This window comes from Phoenix dactylifera, chromosome 11 (assembly GCF_051530095.1).
Source record: "Phoenix dactylifera cultivar Ajwa chromosome 11, Ajwa_hap1_PhDact_Kaust_v1.1, whole genome shotgun sequence".
In the NCBI taxonomy this organism is placed as follows: Eukaryota; Viridiplantae; Streptophyta; class Magnoliopsida; order Arecales; family Arecaceae; genus Phoenix; species Phoenix dactylifera.
The window spans coordinates 24,158,568-24,177,017 of record NC_143200.1 but is presented as its reverse complement, the minus strand read 5'-3'; the positions used below and the strand labels follow the sequence as shown (position 1 = coordinate 24,177,017).

At 40.7% G+C, this 18,450-nt stretch overlaps 2 protein-coding genes across 3 annotated transcripts; one reads left to right on the top strand and one right to left on the bottom strand.

Annotated features, from left to right (window-relative positions):
- Positions 1 to 866: 866 nt before the first annotated feature.
- LOC103710072 (nodulation receptor kinase-like) lies at positions 867 to 8,632 on the top strand. Of its 2 annotated transcripts, XM_026805795.4 has the most exons (7): positions 867 to 1,202; positions 4,636 to 4,784; positions 4,869 to 4,982; positions 5,776 to 5,994; positions 6,065 to 6,180; positions 7,953 to 8,213; positions 8,288 to 8,632. In XM_026805795.4, the coding sequence occupies exons 2-7, from the start codon at positions 4,646 to 4,648 to the stop codon at positions 8,507 to 8,509; spliced, it is 1,071 nt and encodes a 356-aa protein (XP_026661596.3). In that variant the 5' UTR covers positions 867 to 1,202; positions 4,636 to 4,645; the 3' UTR covers positions 8,510 to 8,632. The 2 variants fall into 2 exon arrangements, with proteins under 2 accessions (XP_026661596.3, XP_088563477.1); XM_088707351.2 differs by lacking the exon at positions 867 to 1,202 and having other exon boundaries at positions 3,300 to 4,784.
- On the bottom strand, positions 8,575 to 10,925 carry LOC103710056 (U-box domain-containing protein 19). Its single transcript, XM_008795646.6, has one exon. It carries the CDS (start codon positions 10,923 to 10,925, stop codon positions 8,883 to 8,885), a length of 2,043 nt encoding a protein of 680 aa, XP_008793868.5. The 3' UTR covers positions 8,575 to 8,882.
- Between the last annotated feature and the right edge of the window lie 7,525 nt (positions 10,926 to 18,450).

The following is an 18,450-nucleotide window of genomic DNA, read 5'->3' as shown; positions in this document are numbered from 1 at the left end:
TCCAACATGGGAGCTGTGATAGATTTGACATAGAAAGAAGGAAATGAAGAAGTGATTATGGTGATCTCACCAATATGATTTAATGAAACAACTTTGTTTCGCAAAATTGAGATACCGATGGCAAAAGACAAGCTGATGCATGGATGCAAAAAATGTAATCAATTCATTACTGCCGAACTTTCATCAAAAAAAAAAAAAAATCATTACTGCGATTTTTTTTTCTAAACCAAGTAAAATGGAGAAAGAAGATTCGTGCAGCTGACCCTAACTTATTTAGGATTAAAGTTTATTTAGGCCGAATTGAATTGAGTTATATATAATAAAGTAATTATTTGATTAGTTTCCGGTTCTCAAGTAGTAGCTATATCAACTGAAGACCTTTCCCCGAAAGAATGAAAGCCTGCCAATTCTTTTGAATGGCGGCATTTCTCTAGTTCTAAATCTTAATTTTAGATAAATCTGAACTTTGATAACTATGATCTGAAATCAAATAACCCCATGAGCAACAAATGAATAGAATTCACAAGCCTCAAACTTCATGCACAAACCAAGTACCGAACTATGAACCAAAACAGCTAGGCAAATCTGTTAAAAAAAAGAATAGCTGAAAACGACGAAACTAAAATAACATACATAGCCAAAGGAGAGAATTTGGGTGGCAGAGGCGGCCCAGATCTTAAGTTCAAGCCTCGCCCACCTTGGTCCTCAAGATATCGCAGCTCAAGCGTTATGATACTTGATTAGCTTCATTATTTAGCAATAATAAATATCTGTTTGTAATTACTAAAGGGGAGAAAAGTATTATAATAATCCGACGACAGATACAAAGAGTTTTATAAATAAGATAGACCTATCGTCCTACAGTTGTCTTTCTCTGGCTCTCGGACGCCAACCGCTTGGCCGAACAGAGTCCAAATGCTTCGACCAAAACAAAGCAGAGAAGCCCGCACAGCAAATGCGTCCCCGCTCGGGCCGGCAACCTCTTCTTTTATTCCAACACCCTCAGAGGATGCCTCCAAAACTTCCCTCGCCAATCACTGCTCTCCTTCACCCGCCCACAGAAAAGAAATTACAAGAAAGATAGAGAGAGAAGATAGAAGAGGAGGACCAAATATCTATTTCTCTTTCAATCTTATATCTCTCTCATTGAGTTTTGGATCTTCTACTCTGCAGAAATAAGCACAAGGTTGGCAACTTTTAAGGTAACGGTCAATAGCTTCTCGTTAGCCTTATAAACTTTTCCATAAACTTTTGTTTAGTACTTGTCTTCTCGACAAGTTACTTCTCGATAGAAACCGTCGTGTAGAATATTCTTCAATCATCAAAAGCACTGATTTTTCTTCCCAGAGAAGTGGGAAGATGAATTTGGTGGTGTGCAGAGCTCAATTCGATGATTCACACTTCTCCTTGGGCTTGAAGTTAATACATGTTTATGTTCTTTAACCAATATAGCGACCAGTATGTGGTTTTAGTATCAATTGTAGTAATAATACAGCAATGGCATCTTTTAGTTTGTTCTTATTATTTGGAATGGGCTGCAGTGGTACTGTTGTCATACGCTCTGGTTCTGTTTTAGATTTTGACCATTTGCATGCTTAGTCCCGTCCCACCCCCCAGTATTTTCCTTTCTTATTTTTAATTTACTCGCCTCTATTTGGTGGTTAGTTCCGGGACCCTTTTAACTTGTGCAATGTTTTCATCATGACACAAATTCTGTTCCAAAACTAGCAAGATACAATGATGGCTTTTGGAGTCAATATATAAGGGTCTGTTGAATTCTTATTAGAAATCTCTGTCATGGGGCATGGGCTTTTCAAAATATGATGACTTTATAGTTTATACAGTAAGATGAATATGAGGGAGTAAGGTGCTCTTTGCTCTTGAGTTTAGTCATATAAAAAAAAAGGGACATTTAACCTGGTGGAGCATGATCTTGAATCCTTGATTCTGTTGGTGCAGATAGAGGACATGGGCAAATTTCTAAGCTAACTTTTCTGGAACCAAGTTCTTGTCTTGATTATATAAATGTTTAAAACAGAGAAAAACTTCTCTATATTGTTTCTCCTGGGCCTTTGTAATATGACTTCCCAGCTGGAGATTCGTTACTTTCGTGAAAAATGTCAAGTAAAGAATGTCAATAAACCATTCCAGAGTTTCAGAGAATCTTTGCAAAATTCAACTTCAAGGTCAGAGTGTTCATGAAAGTACTTCTGAAAGCAAACTTTTAGTTGGAGAAGCATGGGAAGGTGCTGCAACTTGGCATCGCTTTGAGCAGACAATATTTGTAAGAACGAACAATGGCAATTTAAATTGAAACAGATTGAGTGGTCTATGGCTAAGCTTGGTTTGCAGCTACATCAATACTATGGCATAATTAAAGGCATAGAATGAACTTGAGCCCTAGAACTGCTCCTATAATGTCTGCTATTTGAAAGATCTCCCTGAAACAACAATAACTAGCTAACTTGAAGCTGCATGAGGAGTGATGTCTCTAGCTGATAGAGTGATAGTGCTGAAAAAAATCTTTATACCTGATGTCAATTAAAAGAGATGTCAAATTCTGTATAAGGATCTTGGGTTCGAGTTGCAAACTAGACTTTTGATCTATTCTTTGAGCTGGAAAAAATCTTTCATAATTCTCTCAGGAATTGCTAGAGTTGTTTAAGTTATTTTGATTGTAGAGTTATCTTCTGTATCTTATGGTCTAGATCTGATCTGATGTACAGATTCTTTCTTTCTTAATTTTGAGGAGCGTGGGAAGGTCATAGCGGGTATGCTTAGATAATTGAAATATTACAACCTTTAAAACCTTTTGTGAATAATAGTTTTACTTCCTTGATAGTAATGTTGCCGCGCACCTTTCCTTACCTCCATCTCTGTTTTCAATCTTTAGGGAATCATTTTGCATTATTTGGTATCAGAATGACTTAATTCATTAGGCTATTAGCAATGCCAGCTTCGTCGTAGGTTCATTGAGTGATAATGAGCATTTACTGGTAAGCATGATTGAAAATTCAAAGAAAGGGACTTATGGATTCTGAAAATACATTAGATGATGCTTGGAATGTAGAGCTAAATGCAAAGATCTTTTATATGGCACAAGTCATTTGGTTATATATTTGCATGCGTATGCTCCATCACTGCTTAATGATCTTAACTTGCTTCTTTTGTGGAGGTGGAACCCTCATTGAGATCTTGGTAGAACTCGAATTTCCTTCACATTCTATTCCATAAAAATCAGTTCCCATTTTCCCTTATAGAAATAAACTTTCATATCCAGGGAAATATAATTTGGGTGGATTTTGTTTCCTTACTAGCATTAAAGACCTAAGTAAACCTGCAGTTATTAATGATGGAATAAAAAGGGTTAATCTATATGTTATGGATCACTATTGAAAAGTGCATCTGGGGCGTCTTTGGATTCATATCAAGATGCGAGACAACTTGATTTTTGAATGGTATAAATTAACAAAATATAAGATTTGATACATTCTCGAGTAACTTAATGGGAATGGTGCAAATTTAGTGGGACCAGCAACAAGGGACTTATACATGATCTGGTAGCTTATCTGTCGGAACATGGAAGTTGCAAGTTGAGAGCATTTATCTTTGTGTAAATTTCTATGGACTACGTCAAGCGAGTGATGTCTTACTCCAAAGATGTAGAAAAGCTTTATGAATTGGTCACCATGCAGATGAGGACATAAGACTCAAAAATATGAAAGTGTATATGTATATCTGTACCTGTCTGGTGTAGAACATGGAAAATCATATTACTAGACATACTTCAGGAAAATATGCTCAATATTCTCTTGCAAGGGATTTTATTTTTGGAGCAAACTATGTTAAGGTACAATTTGAGAGAATCGAGGACCTAGAAATATTTAAAACAATAAAAACCTATTCATTAATATGTAAAATTTGATACAGAACTCTTCTCTTGTAAGAAGAGCTATAAGATGGATTGAGTCAATTGTAGCATGTTTTTTTCCATATTTTCTCTAGGGTGATAAATTGAGGGCTCCACAAGAGCAATTGATGGATTTTCTTGATAGAACTACAAAACCAAATAATTTTATTGGATTCCTTGTCTTAATGCTACAGCTTTTTATGTTGCTCTCACTGATATATGTGTGAGCCAGATGAGATGATCTTTAAGAATAAAGAGCCACTGAATTCATGTAAATGAGAATAACCAATTTAAGCCTACCTCAACCGTACTCGGAATGAGATTAACTTAAACAGGACAACCATTTGGCAAGTGAGTACTTTATGCCTTGGATATTTAAGCCCTGGATATCTGTTGGAGATCCAAATTTCTGGACCTTACAGTGCTTTAGCAATTACTCATTGCTCAGAAAGTAAAATATTATATGCTTCATTTTAATCAACAAAAATCATTCTCTTGTCACTTTGTAAATATTTTATTCTTCTGACAGTTCACATTCTTCAATTTAATTACTATTCTAAGTTATTTGTCCATTTAGGAATTACAAGTCTCTTTTTGTCTCTCGTTATTTGCAGAGGGAGAACAAGGTAACGGTCGTAGAAATATCATGTAATTATCAACAGTTTTATTCCTTCAACATGTTCAGGTTCTGACCCATGCTTCAAATTTGTCTTCTTGTCTTTCAGAACTTCTCATATGGATACAGGCATATTGGTGCTAATTGGGTCCCTCGTTGGAGTTTCAGTCATAATACTCATCATATTATGGCATGTGTTGAAAAGAATATATATATTGAATTCCTCTCAAGAAGATGATTGTACTATTACATTTTCTGGTATTGAGTACCTACATGGCCTTCAGTATTTGTACTTCTGATGTCGATCCTTTACATAATATGCTTACTGTATGATCCTTGCAGCTTCCAAAGAGTTGGTATTTGAGGAGCCTCTTTGTAAGAAAATTCCACTTAAAGAGATCTATGCTGCCACAAATAGTTTGAATGATCTCAACTTTATTGGCCAGGGCATTGCTGGTGAGCATTTATTTGAACTTGCTTCAAGAAAAACTGGGACATGCTGCACTAATGAATGTGACATTTAGAGTGGCAAAAAGATTCTTCATGTTTTTCTACAGATAAATGTTTCAAATGTACAACTTTTTTTTTTCACAGATAGATGTTTCACAAATGCATGTAAATGGACTTATACATGTCACAGAATAGGCATAGCAATATCGAAAAGAATTGATGTGCCATTTTCTCATTGTTTACATCCTCCTATTCAGATATATACTTTCTTTTGAAAAAAAAAGAAATACAAGAAGAAAATTAGCAGGAGCATCACCTACTAGAATTTACCTAGGTCAAATACATGGGAAACAACACCAGCCTGATTTGAACCTAGAATCTTTCCTCTGTGGAGTAGGGGTGCACCATCTGGGCTATTGGCCAATCCACTATTCAGATGCATACTTAGATAAATTTGCATGGAATTCCTTAATATTTGTCAAATAAAATATATAATTGACAGTTACAGCAATCACACAGCAGTTATTCTGCAATATCAGCAAGTGTAAGCTTGTAATTGATAATGTGTACCCAAAAAGTATGCAGTCACATGGTAATAAGCTTTTGTAATTCTTGTCTAACTCGTTCTAAAATATGCATCTACTAGGTTATATACAAGAAAAAGTAATAGCCATTATCTATGGATGAATTCTTAGGGCAACTTAATGTTTGCAAAATTTTAAAGAAATGTAAAACATACTAGCTGAAGTTGATCATTTTTCTATATTTCTCACCTGACTTCATCTTATCTGGTTATCAGGAAAAGTGTACAAAGGTGTGCTTTCAAATGGTTCGAATGTTGCAGTTAAGCATATTATCAAGGATGGATATGCAGAGACATTTGTGAGGGAAGTTACTAGCTTATCACATGTTAGGCACCCAAACCTTGTGGCTTTGCGAGGTTATTGTGAAGAAGAAGATGAATGTTTTCTTGTATACGAGCTGTGCTCCAGAGGCAATCTATCAGAATGGCTATTCGGTATGGTCTCCATTAAGCTTAGGTCTTGAGTCATTTCTAATGAGATACTAAGCTTAATTTCATATGACAGGGAAGGACAAAATACTTTCATGGATTCAGAGACTTAAGATTGCTATTGGTAGTGCCCGTGGCCTTTGGTTTCTTCATACATATCCAGGAGGCTGCATTGTTCATCGTGATATTAAGGTTGGTAGCAACATTATACTAATTGCACACATTTAATGCATCACCTTACAGCTGCTTGCAGACATGTTTAATTGGTCCTTTAGGATGAGTTAGCCATGATATTATGAAATGCTCAGGCATCGCAGAGATTTGGCCATCCTGAATACGAACATCCATGCATTATTTGTCTGTAAGCTGATTTCAAATTGTATTTTCCATCTTGTTCTCATCTGGTTTTATATCAAAGCAAACCTAACATACCAAATAGTGGTTGATATTATGAGATGCTAAATAAGATTTTATTGAAATACACAAAGAATGGTTTTGCTTTCATATTTGATAATATAATTTTATGGATGACTAAAGTAGACTCTGTGTTTATTCATATTCAGCCATAAACAACACAGGATTGAGTGTGCAGGTGTTAATTATCAAAAACTGTTGCAGCAACTTTATCGATCATTAGAGCTTGAGGATGCTTGCTGAATCTTGGTCAAGAAAGAGAAAAAGAAAATAATTTTGGGCTTTATTTAGTTCTGAGATTATGATCATTCTAACCTTTGCTTATAAGTCTCAGAGACTTTAATCTATCTATTGATTAGCCAGGGAATCATTATAAATTACTTTCCCCCAACCAATTTTTGTCGAACCTGGTCAAACATATTAATTCATGATTTATTTCGTTAAATTCTAAATATATTTCGTTCACATAAACAAAAAATAGAGTACCGTTTAAGACTGGTAGCCCCAGTTTCATGATCAGCCAATTCAATCCTCTGAATTCATTCAAGTAGCTTTTATACAGGTTCTGAAAACGAGCACGCGTTAAACCTGTAAGTTAGCAGAGATATATGCTAGTAATGTTTGTCATGGATCACTGGGTTCTGAGAATTCTGATTTTTGTGGTTTAGCATATTCTAGACAAAGAAAAGGTAGTGGCAAGGATCTTCCTCTGAGAATATTATGAATCGAATTTAAGTTGCTACTTTGCATTCCTGTAGCATAAGGTTTATATAGCGAGATATGTTAAGAGGACTGGATGTATGGAATTGAAGATTCTTGCTATATCTTCCAAATGGTGGCCCTTGTAATCTGATCAGTACCCAGCCAGGCCTAATCCTGCTTTGAATATTGCAGCTGGGAGCTCTTCTGTTGTGTGTCTGTGGTTTATGCTTGGCCGATGATTTGTCTGGATAAATGCCCTCATTGTAGTTTTAATTAATATGGTGTTGTTGAGGGGTCCTTGGGACTTTAGAATGCCATCAAAGAATTCAGGGAGTGCATTGCCACCTTGAATTGTTACTAAGCTCAATTACACCCTGAAACAAACCTATAGCATGACTGGACAATTAGATTATATACGGTAGGCTGTCTGAAACTGATGTTTCCGGATGATACTAATTGCAATCAGGAATGCCTACGGTGAACTCTAAGGGAAGCTAATTGCTTTTGATGTTCCTTTTGCTTTTCGCATGAAGTCCAAAAGAATGCCCGTTTTGATTTCACAGAATGGTGAGAGGTGTAAGAAGCAAGGACATGACATAATATGGAGGAGGGATGAGAGATAGCATCTTTTCTTGAATTTTAGTTTTGTTGTCCTTTTGAATCCTATGAGATATCGAGCTTTTCATGTGCTGAGCTATATGAGAGAGGTAATCTTAAATTATGCATCTAACTTGTTAGAATTCAAACCTTGGAACAGTTAAAATCTCTATAACAGCAATATCAAATTTACCTGTTCGTACCTTTGTAGTTAAATATATTTTTAACATGGATATTTGGATCTCTTTCAGCCAGCCAACATTCTTCTTGATGAAGATTTTGAAGCCAGACTATCAGACTTTGGTTTATCTAAAGTTATGGACCTAGGTGTTTCATACATGAGCTCTGAAGTGCGGGGAACCTTCGGCTATGTCGATCCAGAATACCGACAGAATCACCGTGTGAATGCTGCTGGAGATGTATACAGCTTCGGAATAGTACTGCTACAAATCCTTTCAGGAAAACGAGTTATCAATTTGAATGTGAGAAAGCCATTGCCACTGGATAAAATGGTAAGCCATAATTTATATAGAATTTATTCTCCATAGCCGATCTCACCATGCTGATAAGGACTCACACTCGCCAGGCCAAACTTCTCACCAAGGACGGAAATATTTCAGAATTCGCCGATCCAAGATTAAATGGGGAATACTCAGCGGAGGCCTTCGAAATTGTCCGCAAGCTAGCTTTGTCATGCACCGGCCATAAACAGAAGCGACCATCAATGGAGAACGTTGTCACAAGGTTAGAGAAAGCACTGGAAATTTCAACTCGAGATAGTGAGGCCTATCATGTCAGTACTACATGATCCCATACACCGTTTAGTCCAGATGATAACTCTGATGTGTGAGATAAAATAAATCAAGCGTCATATGACAGTAACAAATTTTGTAGCACATTCTACATTCATTAAGGTATAAACGTGAAATAAGAGAACAGTGGTATTTTCTGGTCCAAGGCATATTATTGCAAAAAAAAAAAAAAAGGATATCAATGCTCTAAAAAACTGATCATGATCTCAGCTCTTCTAAAAACCGAGCTGAGATCAAAGCATGATAAAATTCAGAAGTGGGAAAAAGAAAAAAAAAAATCGAGACTCTGGTGTATATATACTGGGAAGTAGCTCAAAGACCTCAGATGAGAATGAACGAAGAGTGCTCGATAAGGGATTGAGAACTATATCATTGTGCACGAACAATGTCATTTCGGATTGGCCGTGTCAGAATGGCATGGTAGCCTTGCTCTTGGAAGCTGTGGATGTGATTGAGCAGCGACCTGGCCTTTTTACCAGCATGAGGAGAGCCTTCTGTGACAAGGGAATATAGTGATGGCATAAGCGAAGGCATTTTCTCTAGTAGACTGATCACTTTTGAGCCACCGTTGTTGCATAGGGACAGCAAGATAGAGACGCAGGACTCCCTCCCAGACCGGGATGGGGTGGACCGGAGAACTTCCACCACACGAGGAATGACAGCAGACCTCAAAATTGCATCTGTCCCCTCCTGCCTTTCCGCTATTTTCGCAAGAACTGCAGCGGAATCGGTAACAAGGTCCTCCCTTTCGGATTGCAGAAGATCGGCGAGAGCTGGGACTGCCCGCGCTGCCAATACTTTTGGGTGGTTGCCATGATACAGAAGCAGCCCAAAGAAAGTAACCAAGGCATTCTTCTTTCCTCGGTATGTGCCGTCTCTTAACAGCTCTGTGAGTGTTGGAATTGCCTCCGGGATTTCTCCGATCGCTACTCGGTACTCTGCAACTGATGAGAGGTAGAAGAGGACTGCTGCTGCATTCTGCTTGGCCTCAATCCTTGAACCCGTTTTGATAGCATGAACTATTAGACTTAGGCCGCCAGTTCCGCAGATAGCCTTCCGACCTTCAGGATGCTTGGAAAGGTTTAAGAGGCAAGCCACTGCATTTTCCTGAATTGAAGGATCTGTGGAGGAGAGTAGATGGAGAAGACATGGAATTGAACCAGCTTCCACCAAGCAAGCTCTGTTGAAGAGGTTGGATTTGGAAAGCTTTCGGATTTCATAAGTTGTTTTGTACTTCTCTAGCAGGTTTGCTCCGTTCGAGAGCTTGTCGACTAGGAAAGCAGCAGCCATTCTTATGGCTCCTGCTGCTGCTGCTCGGCTGAAGGGTGAGACGGTCTTGGCGAGATCTCGTTTCTGGTTGATGCTTGGCTCGGTGATTGGTACGATGTTGCTGTGGCGGAATTGCTGAACAAGCTTCCGGATTGTCACGTTGGGGACTAATTCTGTGCTGGCCAGCTTCTCGCCGGTCACCGGGCATGTGAGATACCCGGCTTTGAGCCATCTCGCTATCGATGCGCGGTCGTAGGTCTGCCCTGTAGCCAGTGTTACAGGGTCTGCCATGAGCTCGAGAGAGATTGGGCACCGCAGATCTTCTAGGTACAGGTGTTCGATGGCTTCTTCCTGGAGTTTGCATTCCTTGTGATCGCTCCTTCTGCCGTCCATGGCATCAAACAGAACCACGCGGCAATAGACCGTCAATCCCATCAAGCTACCGAGGAGGGCCACTTCATCACCGTCACCATCCGGGCTTGCAAAGATCTCCTCTTCCAAGAATGCGATCTCTTCGTTGCAGTCCGACCAGGTACGAATGTGCAAGCGATCCAATAGACGCCTAAGATCGCTTCGAGCCGGAGCCACACCATTCTTGAATTGGGTCAGCATCGACCACACGCTCCGCACCGCGCGGTGGTCGGCAGGGTCGGTTTTGATTGCCGCCTTCCACGCTTGCCTCCTGACAAGCCGGATCAACTCCTTGACTTCCGGCGCCGCATCGATCGACTCCAGCGGGAGGACGTCAAGGACGGTGGCGATTGACCGGATGAGGATCCGGAATTCGCATGACACCCGCTCGGACCGCATTAGGACCCAGAGGCGGGCGCCCCGCCGGGCGCAGTCATGGAGGAGGTGCCGGATCTTCTGGAGAGTGACATGGAGCTCGGAGAAGCTCACGACCACGGAGCCAGAAAGGGTGTTTCCGCGGTCACGGACATCCTCCAGGAATTCGAGGATGGCGCCGACCTGCCGGATGGTTTCGCGGGCGCTTCGCCGGTGGATCGGGAAGGCGTCGGAGCGATGGGCGGCGATATCGCGGCATAGAGCGATGAGGGCGTGGAGGAGGGCGGCGGGGGAGACGGCCTCGCAGGGTGGGATTGCCGGAAGAGTCAGAATCCGGCGTCTGGGTGTATGAGACATTGAGTAGAAGAAGAAGGGAGGAAGAGAGGAGGGAGTTGCGCTTGGATTGAGGAGAGATTCTAACGAAATTTTGCCTTCTACCGGGAGTTGGCGGTTGGGAGGAATTACGGGGGATATTTATAAGAGGCAACGGAGGGTAGGGTCCTTCGATACACGACGCGTGTCAGCTTTAGAACCCCGGAGGCTGAAGCAGTACAAAGGGAAGCAACGACACGTGTAGCAACGACACGTGGAGCGATTTGAGATCGGGAGGAGGGAGGCTTCGAGGGTGGTGGGCGCTTCCGGATAGGATTAGATCGAAGGATTGAGCGGCACCGGTGCCACGAGGAAGAGGAGGACAACGTGGGGCCCACTGACCGTCCTTGCCACGTGTCGTCCGATAAGGACGACAGGGTGGGCTGTTGCTTGATGGCTCGTGAGTGTCTCGGGTCAAGGGGAAGACTACTTCTCCGGGCCAGCGGGGTCCGCGCGGCCGACATTGAGTCGCTAAGCTGTTTCTCTCCAGACAGCAGACAGCTTTTCGGCGAACTAGATTACGCAACGGAAGCAATACGAAACGTGTCCCGAGAGTGAAACTTTAGAGAAGCTGCCGTCTGTTCGTGGAGCGCATTTAATGAACGAGGCAAATTGGGCTTTGTTTGTTTCCTTCGAAAATTACGGACGAGGTCGCCTTTAAGCGAAAATTACAGGGGCTATTAAATAATTAAGCTATTAAGCTCGTACAATAAGAAGGGACACGTGACAGGAGCTGCGGAGGGACTTGGCGGTGGGGTCTACACGGCTTGCATGATTGTGCGCTTATCCTTTGATTTGCTGCTCATCTACGTGCACGTGGCAGAAGCTGGAACGGTGATTTAGACTGCTGTTTGCAAGGCTAGCTGTTTCTTGTTAATAAATTCCATAGGAGGAAGGTCAGGCTTACACGCGAGGCCACGCAGTCGCATTGCGTGTGGGCCAGCGGATACGTGTGAGGCTTATCGTGGCCTCCCGCAATGATGCGTGCTATCAGCCTGTGCGGCGCCAGTTCACTATATGTAAAATATTCTGAATCCTTTGGTCTTATTTCTCGCTTCATGCATCTCTCTTTCGTAGTTTGTGACGTGGTTATGGCTTATGGCGTCAGAATTTGAAACCATTAGGAGAAAATACTTTATGTTGATTAGCTTTTCAGACTAGAGCCTCGCACCTCCAGTTGAGCATATTTTATAAGAATAAAAAAAAAGAAATATCTTGTTGGGGATTTCGCATTCAGTTCCAAAAATAGAAGAGTTTGGGAGAAAGTTCGGCAGCCAAAGGTGGACATGCATAGTATTTTGCAATAATAGTTCATGTTGATTGATGAGTGTAACACTTTTGAAAATGTATATTGATATATATATATATATATATATATATATGTGTGTGTGTGTACATATACATATATGTACATATACATACATATACATATATGTACATATACATATATATATATATATATGTATACATACCGAGGAGAGAGAAAAAATATTAATTGGAGGTTGAGAGGGTGAGTTAATGTGAAATTGTAAAAAAATATAAAAAATAAGAGTATTTTTTGTCTACGAAAAAAGGATAGATTGATAACCTACCATAACAGAGAATAGGTTATCAATCCCCATATATATATATATATATATATATATATATATATATATATATATATATAAAAGAATCATCTATTTATTCTTCAAAGAATATAATCATTGATTGACTATACTTAAAACTGACATAGAGAATGATCTGTTGTTAATTTGTTTTGTCCTTTGCCTTTTTTACTAATTATTACGCATTATACAATTGGAGGTGATACGGAAGTTTAAAATCTTGCGATAAAAGCTATTCAAATAAGATATTTCTTTCCTTGTTAATCAGCAAGCAAGGTGGTACTGTAGTTTAAATAAGAAGGAAAGCAAAAAAAAAAAAAAACATGGAGCAACCAACTTTGCATTGCAACCTTCATCGAGTCCTTCATCAAGTAAACTTTCTAATGCAACTTGAATCATGTCAATTGGAGGTTGGACAAGAAAGTTCGGACAAAATATGAAAGCTATATTAGCATGTTCCAAGATTATGAAATAATAATCTGATCATTGAATCATATTGATGGTAAGAAATATGTCATTGTAATGGTCTGGATGGTAAAACTCTACATGCAGTTGGTTGGGTTTTTGAGTCCAAGTCAACCTTGGAGTTTTTGGATGGCAATTAATATGTTATCTGATCATATTGGGTAACATATAAGTCACTGACGAATGATTTTTCGTATCCAGAAGTGTCTTACAATATAGGATTTGTTTCTAAGAGTCTTAATTGAGTCATTCTTTAAGTTTTGGTTGAATTATAGGAGTATCCACGAGTTCTAGTTATTGTAAGAGATAGAATACTGCACCCTCTAATTATAACCCCTCCTTTGCATCATAGTAGATTGAAGTTGAAGGTTTGAAGTTCTCTTTACGAGGGTGGTTGATGATGTGACTCTCTCTCTCTCTCTCTCTCTCTCTCTCTCTCTCTCTCTCTCTCTCTCTCTCTCTCTCTCTCTCTCTCTCTGTGTGCTGTGACACTATGGCAACTTGTTTTATCACTGGAATTTCATTCCTCTTCTTGTACGTATAACTTTAGAAGGTCCTGCACAAAGCTAGTGTGATGTCCGTGCAGACATGAGAAGCTCAAGCGAAGATTCATGTGACTCTGGCTGGATCAAGACATTCAATTGATGAGACTCCAACTAGTTGCCTAACTTTGATCTTACTTTAGTGTTATCATTTTAATTTTTTTGCTTCTAATTATAGTTCGAGTGAATTTCTAGTTATTCCTTGATTTCTTACTTCAATACTTATTTTGAAATTTAAAAATATTAATTTATTTTCTCCGCAATTCTAGAAAATTTTGATTTTTTTTATGAGATGAGTCTTGTCCAAGTGATCATGCTTATCCTCGCAATATTTTAATTTGTTGAATGTTGTAATTTGTAAAGGTGTAAAACAAAACACTTTCAGCAATAGTTTTCTCATACAATGTTGAGCTTAGGTGTGAACGAGGCCATATATTGCTACCTCTGTCATTTATGTCATCAAAGATGTCTCCTGTAGAATCCAAAGGAGTGCTATCAATCTCTTTTCTCTTTTCTCAATCATTTTATAATCGAACACTTGTCCCCTAGAGCCCAAAGGATCAATCTCTTTTCTTAATCACTTCCCTCAGAAAAAAAAAAAATCTCGTTTCTCATTTATAAAGCATGCAAGTGTGTCCCAACTACCAGGTCGATAATTACATTAAAAAGAAGAAAACTCACCAGATGGACAGGGAAACGGTTGACGAGTACTTTTTATGAAAAGAAATTTAGCAAGGCTGCATGTGAATTGCACTCTTTATTCGCTTCTTGTTCTGAGTAGCTGAATGACTTGAAAAAAAAAAATCCAAAAAATTAGCAGACTACTGCAAATCCATGGAACCAATTAACCACGGTCGGTATATTTTCATCCAAAAAAAAATAATCTTGTCTTTGAATTCATTGGGCACAAGAGTGTGCTACACCACCACCCACCTAAAAAATGGCTGAGAGAGAGAGAGAGAGAGAGACTGATGAATTCGGTGAGTTTGTCTGGCTCCATGGTAATACAAACATGAGCACTTTCAGTTTAAAAATGACTTGATTCCACCTGAAGGGAGCATCCCAAGAGCTCTGCTGAAACTAGCCTCTTATTCCAAGCTCACGACGCTTGATTCGCACTTCACGTTACGTTGGACTGGTTAATTTCCTACCTGTAAGGGTGAAAAAAAAAAAATCTCGCCGACCAAAAGCATTGTACTTGATGTCGTTGGATGAGGGGAAGGGGAAGGTGCTTGGGCAGTTGGAGAATTCAATAGCTGCCCAAGTTTGCTCGTACTCAGGATTGTTTAATGCCACCCTCTTTGAGACGCGTCCACTTGAGGAGGATAGGACAGCCCCTCCAAGTGGAGGAGCATGCACCGTTGTCTATGGGTCTGGATTACGTTTTTCGTGCGTAACTCCATCGCCATCTTTCTTGCCCATGCCATCGTTGGATTGCTTCCAGAAGATGGAGATTTACGTCAGAACTGTGGATGCGAAAGACGAAAAACTTACACTATAATTTATCTGAAGTTAGTGAGGAGTTTTGGAGTGCATCACTTTCAAACGAGAGGAGAGAGAGAGAGAGAGAAAGAGAGAGAGAGGACTTCTTGTTCTCCAACGACGTCCCGTCCATCCCCTCGGCTACCATCCTCGTCTTCTTCAGAGCTCAGTTGTGCTGCCGCTCTCCTCGCTGTCCAACCCGCCTGCCACCACCGATCAAGTACTCTACTCTCATCACAACATAAATTTTAAAAAATATTTGTTTAAAAAAAACGCAAAAGGAAACTGAAGGATCAAAACACCAACATTTACACCAAAAATGTTGTTAATCATAGCATACACATGGACAAAAATGAAGGAAGCTGAACTAACTAAAGAGATTGCTTGCAATGCTATCCTCTGCATCACCGATTCCAGGTATCGGTCCTGTGGTGGTGCCTACGAGGCTTTGATGTCCTAGGCTTCCAATAAATTCCACAAGGTACGCTCCTTGAGACTGGCGCAAAGTTTTGGGGTTGTCTTGATTCCCGGAATTCGTAGCCTTCCTTGTCAGCATCAGCACCGGTGAGTTGTCGTAGGTGATCTTGTTGGGTTCATCATTAGCATTGTTATAACCAAGTGGAATATATTCACTCTTGATCTCTGACATTCCTATCGATTTCGTTTAGTAATAGGTCATTGGAAGTTTGTATCATCAGATCTATGAATGGTAATGCAAGCTCAATTACTTTAAGAAAGTAGGAAAGATTTGTTTGTTGTGACTTGAAATATTTCTTCTAGTTTGAATTTCTATACACTGTTCATCGAAACCTGACTGTAGCTAATGGTTGGTACTCTAGTAACTCGCGAAGTTGTTGTCTTAATGAGACATAGCTCACTATTGGTGGAAGAAAGAGTCTTATAAAATTCCAATAGCACATTAAAAGCTTATCAAAAATTAGGATGGGGCCGGACGTTATTAATTTGTGATGCGGGATTTGCACCCCGTCACCAGCAGAGCCCACACACCAGCTGAGCAGGGGAAGAGAGAGTGTCCCTCAGAAGGTATTGTCCGCTTTGGGTCCGATTTGGGGGTCGAGCGTACCCGGAGCCCTCCTCACGGCGCCTCACGGTTTTGCCCCACAAAAGGCGCCTCCTGAGGGAAGGGTGATTGAGCCCCCCATTATATGGCACAGACCTTCCCGCTGATTAGCCGATGTGGGACTAAATTCGGGGAACCCCCCGTAACACAGCCCCCCCAGCGGGGAGGTCCTGTGCCCGGGTCGGCTCCTTACTGGATAGGCGGAGGGCCGAGGCCCTCCTTCTAGCGCCATCTGATGCGGGATTTGCACCCCGTCACCAGCAGAGCCCACACACCAGCCGAGCAGGGGAAGAGAGAGTGTCCCTCAGAAGGTATTGTCCGCTTTGGGTCCGATTTGGGGGTCGAGCGTACCCGGAGCCCTCCTCACGGCGCCTCACGGTTTTGCCCCACAAAAGGCGCCTCCTGAGGGAAGGGTGATTGAGCCCCCCATTATATGGCACAGACCTTCCCGCTGATTAGCCGATGTGGGACTAAATTCGGGGAACCCCCCGTAACAATTTGTATTGTGCATCAAAATGAATAGGCTAGATTTTATAGGAGAGAGCGATGCATGGCAAGTAATATAAAGGAGGAGTGCAGCGAGCATAACCAAAGACGGGGATTGTGAAAAAGATGAGGAGAGGGGTGGTGAGGACGGAAGGAAGATGAAGTCCAAGACTAATCGCTAAATTCAAACTATAGTTCGAGTTTGAGTAACGTTGCATTTTCCATCTAACAGTTTTTACGTAGACATGCATGCGCAAAAGAAAGTTTTTTTGTACAAAATATCGAACTCGATCGGACCTGCACCATACATGCCTTGTAGTCACCTCAGCCTTTTCTCGAGTCATTACAACCTTATTTGGCATTATTTTTGATGGCCAACAAGCATTTCTTGGAGGGTAGAAGCTCTTTCGAATGATTTTAAGATGTTTGATCAAAAATTTAAAATAGTTTTCCGACTCTTTTGAAGACTAAAGATGAGAAAAAGCTCTAATTTATAGCTTTTGGGTAAAAGCTCTATTTGAGATGTAGTAAGAAGTTTTTTTTTTTCTTGAGAGACCCATGTATAAGTCCTCGTAATGAACTTTTTCAAAAATTAATTTATAAGTTAATATCACTTTATAAAAATTTTGATGGTACAAATAATATATATACATAATATAATATGATTATCATCATTACTATTCTATTATAATAATCAATTTCGGTATTGTTATTGAACTAATTTAATATGATTCTATTAGTAGGAAGTGGTGATGGATAGCTAGATATTTTGCTCACCTGATTCCTTTTTAGCCAGAGATTTTGCTTACCTGATCCTTTTTTGGTACCGTTAGCAGGAAGTGATGATAGATAGCTAGAAATTTTGCTTACATGATTCCATTTTGAGGTCGGTCCAAATAGGTGCTAGCAAAACAGTCGACTTAGAGGGGTCTCAACACTAAACTATATCTAGGAGATGGCCAAGGAAGAGGCCCTGCTAGAAAAGCAAGAAGTGCAAAACTAGATGATCACAAGGATGCTTCTACACCAGAGAAAAGAGAAAGAAGGCATGAAAGCTTGCCAAGAAGAGAGGTCCTACCATGGATAGGTGTAACCATTGGTATGGGATTGATAAACTAAGCCCGGCTATTTTCAGCTGTTGGATTAAGTTGTCTTAGCATGAATGAATATTGATTCAACTCTAGACTGGAATTACACCAATTCTAGCTAATGCCTATTTTCCAACTAAGCACTGGACTGCATATCTGCCTGGATACTTTACGTGGGAGGCCTAGCTAGCTGGTTGGCTAGATTAAGATCCAAGGAAGATTATTGTGGAGTCACTTAGCAGCAGGCTAGATGGCAACTTTCTAATTACAAGTGCAACTCGCAAATACTACATCATGTTATTGTGAAGATCCGACTGAAGTCGGCAAGGAGTGCCGACTTCAGTTGGTTCATCGTGGTCATCCCCACGACGACCACGCCGGCCGAACGGCCCGCGAATCTCCCGCAAACCCCCTCTCTTCCTCTCTCTCTTCGTGAAAAGGGTTGAGAAACCCTCAGACGAGCCCCATCCCTCCCCACCCCTCTAAAAATTTAAGCTTTTTCCTCTTCCGCCGGAGCCACTGTCGTCGCCGGAGCCGCCATCGCCGCCGGAGAACCCACTCGTCGAAGACCGGAGGTGAGCAAGACAACATAGATCTATTTTTTTTATGAATTTAAAGGAGAGAAACGATGGGAAATCAGTGGGTTTTACTTCCCCTGTTTTGGGGAATTTTCTTTGTGAGATTCGGCCGGCCGACGGCGGCCGGCCGGGGTCAATCCGGCCGAGATGAGTTCGGCCGGAGGTGGCGAACGGGGGTTGG

What these genes read in the sequence shown, in the direction of transcription:
- LOC103710072 (XM_026805795.4), top strand. Translation starts at nt 4,646, where the DNA reads ATGGATACAGGCATATTGGTGCTAATTGGGTCCCTCGTTGGAGTTTCA. An exon ending in TTGTACTATTACATTTTCTG is followed by an intron (nt 4,785 to 4,868) that starts GTATTGAGTACC and finishes TGATCCTTGCAG; the next exon opens with CTTCCAAAGAGTTGGTATTT. An exon ending in TCTATCAGAATGGCTATTCG is followed by an intron (nt 5,995 to 6,064) that starts GTATGGTCTCCA and finishes TTCATATGACAG; the next exon opens with GGAAGGACAAAATACTTTCA.
- LOC103710056 (XM_008795646.6), bottom strand. Translation starts at nt 10,925, where the DNA reads ATGTCTCATACACCCAGACGCCGGATTCTGACTCTTCCGGCAATCCCA.